At 40.8% G+C, this 9,339-nt stretch overlaps 1 protein-coding gene across 1 annotated transcript in view; it reads left to right on the plus strand.

Moving 5' to 3' along the window:
- The window catches only part of NR3C1 (nuclear receptor subfamily 3 group C member 1), a 127,266-nt gene extending 118,322 nt beyond the window's left edge, over positions 1-8,944 (plus strand). The window contains exons 7-8 of the mRNA XM_019535004.1: positions 3,594-3,751; positions 4,523-8,944. Coding sequence (XP_019390549.1) covers positions 3,594-3,751; positions 4,523-4,675 — 311 coding nt within the window. The 3' untranslated portion in view covers positions 4,676-8,944. The remainder of the gene's footprint in view (positions 1-3,593; positions 3,752-4,522) is intronic.
- Positions 8,945-9,339: the final 395 nt, after the last annotated feature.

The following is a 9,339-nucleotide window of genomic DNA, read 5'->3' on the forward strand; positions in this document are numbered from 1 at the left end:
AGCTGAATATTCATGATAAATTGAGACATGATGGGAGTAGCTTTTCTGGAGTCTTTGTTCTCCTGGAGCAAAATAAGGCATTTTTTAATCTAATGCCCAAAAACATCATTGCAGATAGCTTAGAAGCAATGATAAGATAAAAATAGAGATTTGTTCAACAACCAATTTATATGAGTGCATCTACACATGATATTATGTCACTGTAGCAAAGCACTATGGTACCATAGCGTCCAATAGTCCGATATAGTACGCCACTACAGCAAAGTAGCTGCTAAAAATAACCGTGCACCGCATGTATAGTGCAGTACAGGTTGTTACTGCACCATGATTTCATACTTCCAAAAGGAAGTACTAAATCACTGTGCAGAAACAACGTCACCATAGTGACACGTTTAGACGCGCCCTGGATGACTAAATTTAACTTCCTGCTCAGCAAGGGTTAAATGCCAGTATTACAGGAGCAGCTGAATTATTCATTGTGTTTTTTTTGTTTTGCTTAGTCGATGATAAATCTTGTAAGCAAATAGTAAGGCGGCTGTAGTCTTAGGCTTTTTGCCCTGTAAATACAGGAGAATTTTACAAGAGAGCGCTGTGTCTACTGTGATGTAGTGAGGTAATAAATTTACTTAGCAGAAGTATCAAGCAGAGGTAAGTTGCCATTATTAGCACCTCGCTATTCCGTTGGAGAGCACACAGATATTCCATGAGTAGTTTACCTCGGCATATTGGCACCAGCCCCAGCGCAGTCTTTGCTTTCAAATCCAAAAACTGGGACAAAGGTTCTTATGAAAGGAAGCATTCACAGTCTCTCGGCTCCACACTTCTGTGTGTTTTTTTGAGGCCTGAATTCATGAGACAGTCGCCAGCAAACCCTTTAAGTGTTATAACAACCACTTCCAGGATCATCATATACCGTCCTATAAATGATATACGTACTGCTGCTGGAATTCGTGTGCCCAAGTGTGTAAGGAAGGTAGGCCAAACTGTAATATAAGCTCGTACTGTACTATATAGAATGGGACTTAACCGGGACCTTTGGATGCTACTGTAATGTGTGCTTAATGATATTATGTGTAAGCCTGTAGAGCCTCAGTCTAGTACACTGGATGAGACAGAGCTGTGGAAAAAATAAAAAGCAACTATGGAATTAATGCCAGTATCATAATGAAGAAGGGCCAATGTAGGCTGTACAGGAAATACTGGCATTTCCTGGCTTTTGAGTGCTTCACTTTACAACCTGAAAAGAGAGAAGGGAGTGTGCATGTGTGTGACATATTTTTTGAAGTATCAACTGACTCCCCTTTGGATTATCAGAAGAATTCAAACTTCTAGATCCCCTGCACAGGCCTTTTCACTTGTGTTAGGTGCCATCCTTTATATGGACCGATGATACACAGGCCAGAGGAGTTCATAGTTGTTTGCTGACGCCATAGGAAGAGCCATGCAAGGAATCATGAGTTCCAGTCAGGGCTCTGGATGAGATTTTGCTTTTAGGCTGAGTACAGGTATTTGGGGAAGTTAAATCAGGTTCAGACTGGCCGCCCAACTTAAACTTAGCTCATCTTAGTGCCGACCATACACTTACAGCCCCAGTCTCAGTGACCAGCAATCAGTCTAAACCTGTAATTGTTTACAAGTTCCATGGACACAAACTGGTCTAAAAATTGGAGAGCCCAATTTAGGAAAAACCTGGGTCTACGTAGTATCAGACTCATTTGATTTAGGTCAGACTGGTGCATGGAAACTCTGTCTGTTTTCCCTGCCCTGCGCTGGGGCTGTGAAAACCCAACCACTACTGGCCCCAGCTCCAGGGCTGCTCTTTTCACTCTTCCCTCCCCCCAGCACTGGTCTGTGTCTGGCCCCCTCCCCTTCTGACCCGCCATTCCCCTCAATGCCCATCCCACAAACCGCTCGGGGTGCAGCTGATTTTATCAGCACTCTCTGGTGCCGGACGCAAGCGAGTCTGCTCTGTTGGCGGAGGAGCAGGAGGGATGGGGTGTAGGTTTGCTGGGGGGACAACCCCACCCCACCCACAGATCGTGCCTGCCCCCCCTTTGAAGGTTGCACCTCCCCTCCCCCATACCCCTCGCGGGTCATGCCTGCCCCCGTTAACCCACCTACAAGTCGTGCCGTGCCCCTACCTCACCTTCAGGTCACACCTCCTCCCCTACCCCTCACGGGTTGTGCCTGCCCCCAGTCTCCTCCAGTCTCCTGGAGTCTTGACCACCTGGCTTTCCCTCCCCACCCTGATTTACCTGATATTGGGCGGCCATTTTGAATCAATTTAACCTTCCCCTAACACCCCTGAATGTCAGTACTTGGCTTTAGCCTCCAAGATTTGATGCCTTTTCCTTCAGTCTGTCTCTTGAGTCTTATCACTTCTGCGCCTGCAGCTCCTTGTCCCGTTCCCATTTCTGTAATCTGATCAGACTGAGTCTGCATGCTGCTCAGTCCCCTTGCTCAGCTAGTCCCAGTCTCTCCTCTCAGTCTCTCAGCTAGCTCGTTTCCTTGCCTCATCAGTCCCAAGTCTTCATTAAATTTGTCTTTCTCATCCCCTTCTCAGGCTGCTTGTCCAATCTCAGCCTGTTCTAGTTTCTCCTCCCCTCCCCTCCCCTCCCTCCTTATCAGATCTTTCTCCTCTACCATGCCCACCACCTCTCCCTGGCTCCTCTGGTTCCTGGTCCATGTAGTTCCCATTCCCTGCTCCTCATCTAGTCTCAGTCTCCTACTCCAGAAGCTCAGGTTCTTGTGCCAGCCTTCTTGCCCAACTATTTATTGCAAGTCTCCTCTGCCTCTCCACAGGTCCCAGTCTGGGTGTCCTTGTCCAGCTAGTCATAGTCTCTCTCCCCTACTTCAGCTTCCAGTCTCAGTCTGACCTTCCATCTGAGACTTTATCCCTGTCTTCTCCCACCTCCTGTCCAGGTCCAGATCCTCCTCCTCTACATTTAATTCAGACATCTTCTTCCTCTGCTCTGTCTGGTCCCACCCATGGAAGGAGAGGGAAAGTGGATATTGGGAGCAATAAGAGAGTTACATTTGTTATTTGCTTTCAATTTAGAAATGCAATAACAAGGAAAGTTCTGCTTAGCTGAAATTTGCCCAGTTCCAAATAAGCCTTTGGGGACCTAAGCTGCAAATCTATCAGGCCTCCATTGCACACGTGAATTGTAAATTTTTCTTCAAAGGCTTATAACTCAACCAAGTCTGGGCAGATTTTTACAGAAATGGTGAAATGCCCACTCCTGATAAAAAAGCCACCCCCAGCCAGCTGTGCTTCAAGGCATGGGAGTACTCGAGCTTTTAAAAATTCAGATGGCAGCAGGCATTCATCACAAATAGTTTTATAGAAATGAAAAATGTCAGGCAACCTTAATAACTGGTGGGGCTGCCAATCGTGGAGTCTACGCAACATGCTTGTCACAATGACCACACTTTAATATGTAAATATGGTATTTTAGTCTGCCAGGCTCTGTTCCCCTTCAGGGTTTTTTGTGTAACTAATACAAAGGGGGCTTTTCTATGACCACGCATAACACAAGAATCAGCCCAGGATTGCTAAATGGGTAAGTTACAGGTAAATTTCAATGTTTCAGTTCCTAAGGAGGGCCTGAAAAGTCAAGCTTTGTTTGAAGAAATTCGTATGACATACATTAAAGAGCTGGGGAAAGCCATAGTGAAGAGAGAAGGGAACTCGAGCCAGAACTGGCAGCGGTTTTATCAACTGACTAAGCTTTTGGATTCCATGCACGAAGTAAGTTTAAAAACGTTCACTTTTACACGTTCTGCATAGAAAAGCTTGTGCAGAGACACTCTGCTGTTGAAACCTGATCAGAGCTGTTGAAGTAAAACGTTTGCATTTGCTGAAGCAGTTATAAAACGAACCTTTTCAAGGAAGCCATCCATCGAGAAGACACGTTTTTGTCTCCTCCTGCAGCGCCCAAGGCTGACAGAAGAGTTAGGGAACGTTGCTGTTTTTCAGCTGGCATCAGACTTTCAGGGTGGTAGAAATTACTTTTAACCTTCTGCTCTGAAGTTCAGTAGATCAAAAGCTGTTTGTTCCCCTTTAAAAGGGAATCATGCAACAATCAGACTTTTAGTTTTCGGAGTCTAAGTAGTAGTAGTGGGAGGTGTGAAATGACCTTATGGGTAGAAAGCAAATGTCAGATGTATGGAAAACAGACTTTTAATTATGTTAGAAACTTCACATACTACCTACATTCAAGTCATTTTGATGTTAGTATTTTTCATAGCATAAGGCAAAAGAAACCTGTTACAGTTTTACAAACCCTGTAACAGTCTAGTCACAGCAGCATGGAGTGGTTTACCCGTCAGCGGGGTGCTCAGTGGTGCTGTGGCTAAATTGAGTTTGTGGGAGAGACCCGAGCAGGCTTCAGACAGGTTAGTTCTGGCACCAGTAGCAGTCTTTTCTTGACTGCAGCTTAGGCTGAAGGAATACTGCACCAAGTCAATGTTGTTTCACTGTGCTTTAGTGTGAGACTAACTTCTCTTTTATCACTTCTAGGTGGTTGAAAATCTTCTAAACTTTTGCTTCCAAACGTTTTTGGATAAATCCATGAGTATTGAATTCCCAGAGATGTTGGCCGAAATCATCAGCAATCAGATACCAAAATATTCAAATGGAAATATCAAGAAGCTCTTATTTCATCAAAAGTGACTGCCTTAACAAAAAAAGGGTTGCCTTAAGAAAAAGTCAAATTATAGCTTTTTTTTGTACAAACTATCAGATTTGTTAATTTTGTCCTTGCAACGGTGTTTCTTTTGTAATTATGCACTACATGTGGTTTACAGAGGGCCAAGATTTAGGCTATAGAAGCAGCAGATTTCTCACATTGAATGCTTAGAAGAGTTGGGGGAGGGAGGGGAGAGGAAATGAACTGCTATTGTCAGGCATTGTGTTTCTCCTCCAGTGCAACATTTGTGGATGCATCCAAGCCACCGGTGCCAAGTTCAGAGCCTGTGTTTTGAACATTTTGCTAGGACTTTCTGCAGTTGGTGGGATAACATTTTCTAGATTTTTTTTTTCTGTAAAGTGTTTTGGGGTTTCTTTTCCCTGTATTCCCCCTTCCCTCCCCCTCTCTTCTTTTTCTTTTTTTTTTTTTTTTTAAATTAAGGTAGCATTTTGGTTTATGCATGTAACCTGAAGAAAGTTTACAAGTGTATATCAGAAAAGGGAAGTTGTGCCTTTTATAGCTATTACTGTCTGGTTTTAGCAATTTCCTTTAACTTTATATACCGTGAACTAGGCTTGCTCATTTTTTCTTACATAATTTTTTTGTAATACTTCAAGATGCCTAATGTACAGCTGTTTTTTTAAGGTGGGGCAGCTCTTAGCTTTCCTAAATGACCTCTAGACATTAATCCTTGAGTATATTCACACAAAAATGGGTTGGCTTTTTTCTAACTTGATTGCTTTCAACTGTCGAGATGACCATAAAAATTTGGCATTTTTTTAGGGTGGGAGGATTGGGGGGTGGGGGATAAGAACTGTCAAATCTAACCGAGATAGATCTGAATGAAACATACTTTTGGTATTTGCGACAATGTGTTGGATATGCCGATTCATAGAAAATTAGCTGAGGCCTAACTGGATGTAAATGAGCAGGTTATTTTGTACAAAAGCAAACCTGATTTTTGCATATAATGCAACAGCCATAACTATAAGAGTCTGGGCTGCATTGACGCCAAGTTCAGTCCTGACTGCCCATCAGGAAACTTTCAGGAAAATATGCATAGCTTAAAAAACAAGTTTACTTCTGTGTGGAGAAACTCACATTTTCTATACACTTAAATTTCTCATTATACAAATCTATATAGAAAAAAATGATTGACTTGAGAGACAGATTTGCAATTATGCCCTATATTTTTTTTTATTGTATTGGTTCTAAAAGCATTTTCTTCAATTAGATGTTTATCTTCATGCAGGCAGTAAAACTGACCAACCGCACTAACAAATTGTAACTCTCTGGATATGCAGACCCTATACTTGTGCAGTTAGCCACCTATTGTCACATGTTCATCTGTCACTGATCGGTTCATCTTCTTTCCTGGAGAGCAGGAAGGTTCTGCTACTGATTTTGTGGTTTAGAGTTGTATGTCAAACTTGTCTTTGTAAGGCTACATCCCTTCATATCAAATACTAGTGTGCCATAAAATTACTATAGGTCTTGTGAATTTCTCCTTGTTGCCATTGATAATTATATTTTAAACAATTTAGAAGCTGTAGTAGCCTTTTCTACGCGCACCTTACAACTTTCTGTAAACAGAAAAATAAAATATTTCCTAAGCCACTCTAAAATTTGATTTTTATTCAAAGTGGCCAGATTATTTGTGTAATAGAAATGAAATAAATCCTCTAAATGATAAACTATGAAACGTCTAATATATTTTTATATTTAGTTATAGTTTCAAATATGTATAATTGGTATATTCACTAATCTGAGAAGGGAAGGGCTACTGCAGCTTTAAAAGCAATTTATGAAATGATTGTAAAATAGCTTGTATAGTGTATAATAAGAATGATTTTTAGATGACAGATTGCTTTATCATGACACATGTAATTATATTTTTTGTAGGGGTCACAGATATGCTGAATGGTAACCCATACAAGTTGTGGTTTGTCTGGAAGTATTAGTCCTGGCAGTAGTGATGTTAGGTATCCAAAGAGGTACTCGGTTTAAAAGGAAGAAGCTGATACTTAGTGGGTTTTCCTAGGGCTGGATTTTCTATTCATCAAATCACCGTAGAAAAGCGCGGGCTGGAACATGGGTGTTATACTTCCACCTGCTATTTTTGGTTACCCTTCACATTCCAGTAGTAAATTTGCAAACTTTGTGGATTTACTTGACCTGTGCTGCAAAAAATGTAAAGTAAAAAGGGGTGTTTATGCCCGCATGCATGCACCACCGAACATCTGGGGTTAATTTCATATACAGCCTCACACATCATAGCAAAAACAGCTTAAAAATTGGCAATAATACGCATACAGGTACCAGCAATATGTAAATATAGAGCATAGGTTGTTCACAATACACTAATACGTTTCTATAGCGCAACAAAAGTTTGTTTCCAAGTGAAATAGGAAACTAAATTTTCATCCTTTCTTAAATCTCTTTTTGAATATTATACCTATTAAAAAAGATATTGTATTCAGTACTTTTGGAGTAAAATATCACGTTTAATAAAAAAGTAATTCTGTTCTCTTTCAATGATCTATAAAAAGTATGTACATTTTGTAACAGTTAAGCTAGACTTCAGCAAGTATTTTAACTGCAGTTTTCAACCCAATTGGATGAAAATATTTATGCTACCTGTTTGGAATACAGTTAGGAAAATCCTAGTGTTTGGTTTTAAAAAGGCTCTGTAAAAAAAAGAAAAAGAGCTCTAAAAATGTTCTTATTTCAGAGAATGTTTTAAAAGTTAAACTGAGAAGCTCCATGTATTAATCTTTCATTTTTATCCCCGATACCTCAATTTGAGCTCTCGAGAAATCTGTGTGTGTGTGTGGACAAAGGTATGTGCTGTTGTTTGCCAACTGAAATGTGCATGAGCAAAATAGTCTGACCTTGGAAGAATTGAGAACTTAGCAGGAAAGAGGCTTTCACTCTTTTGGTTGCTATGTCTGTATGTTCATTCTTTGGTTATGAGTCTAAGGCAAAAAGAAAACTGGGATGTTGGGAGAGAGATTCATTCTGTTTGTGCAAGTTTTTGACTTGCTCCATTTTAAATGTAGAAGTGTAGCAAGCAGCCGGCAGTACATGTTTAATATAGAATTAGTCCTTTCAGCGCTGGGAAAAATCTGCACTTTGGATAAAGCAGGAAGAATCCTGACTTCTGTCTCTTCAGTGCCTTATCGCATAGTGCGGGGGACTCGTGGATGTTTCTAGAGATGCATGTGAATGGTCCTGGAGACATACTATATTTTGTTATTGCACATGAAAACTGATAGGAATGGCCTTACATAAGCCAGGGCTTGAAGAAAATGTAGAGGGGAGATACCATCACCTTATACAATATAGTTGTCACCCAGAGTACAACACAAATCCACTTGGAATCTATTAAGAGTTTTGCAACTGATAAGAGAGGGAGCACGTCTGAGAGTAAGTGCCAACCTGGAAGTAGCCTCTTTAGTCTCTCAAAGGTTTTGAGAACAGGTGAGGAGGAGATGCCTGGGCAAGTCCATAAAATCCTGCTTCCCTTCATCACACTTCAGTGAAATCACGTGCGTGTGTGAGGGCTGCAGGACCAGGCCCTAGGAGAGAAACTGTAAGAGGATCGTATGTATAATATATTACTTGAGCTTCATCATTTGTCCAGTCTGCAGCCAGGCGTTGGCAAGCCAACATAGGAACCAAATTTTCAGGAAGGAATGAAGCCTCCTTAAAAAAAAAGAAAAAAAAAAAAATCTTTAAAAAAATGCATAGAGGCTTCTATTTTCTGATGAAAGGCTGTGTGTATGAAAATATCCCCCACCTTCAAACTAACTTGCTAACAGCATAGATTCAAGTGTGTCATTATTCTATTTTGTATATTAAACAAAAGATATATAATGGGGACAAATCCTATATCATACTGGTGTATGGCATTATTAAAAAAAGCTTTTTTCATTATTTTTTATCACAGTAATTTTAAACAGTGTAAAATTAAAACCAGTGACGACTCCTGTTTAAAAAATAAAAGTTGTAGTTTTTTATTCATGCCGAATAATTCTGTAGTAACAATTCTGTAGTTTTCACCTACTCAGTGAAATGTTGGACTGTAAAATCTTGTGTGGAACTGTTGAACATTTATTTTTTCATTTAAATTTGCTGTGTTGGTGATACAAAGCCACACATCTGTACAGAAGTTGCAGTAAATGTGAGCCATTTACAGCAATGCCGAATAATGGACAGAAATCACATAATAAAATTCTGCTTTTTTCATTAAATGATTCCTGTTTTTGTAAACTTTGTTGTGTCCCTGACCAGGATGATGGGAGACAGTTGAATTAGTGCCTTTATACTTTGCTGTTCATTATGAATGTGAAAGTTAACATCTTACTGGGCATGTCTATATGTGTAAATGCTACAGGGTGAGTTTACTCTACAGCAGTGGTCACCAGCCAGTCGATCTTGATTGTGGAGTGACAGTCGATAGTCTGTCAGGCTCCATGATCAGGAGCAGCAGGACGCACATGGGCTGAGCCACGCCCCCTGCCACCCAGGCTGGGCTGGGTGAGTGGGGTCAGAGCCCAGGCGATTTGTCTGGGAGGGGAGGTGGGGATGTAGATCCTGGGGTACACTTTACTTACAAAAAATTATCTTCACCATAAAAAGGTTGGAG

This window comes from Crocodylus porosus, unplaced genomic scaffold (assembly GCF_001723895.1).
Source record: "Crocodylus porosus isolate Cpor-Errol unplaced genomic scaffold, CroPor_comp1, whole genome shotgun sequence".
NCBI lineage: Eukaryota > Metazoa > Chordata > Crocodylia > Crocodylidae > Crocodylus > Crocodylus porosus.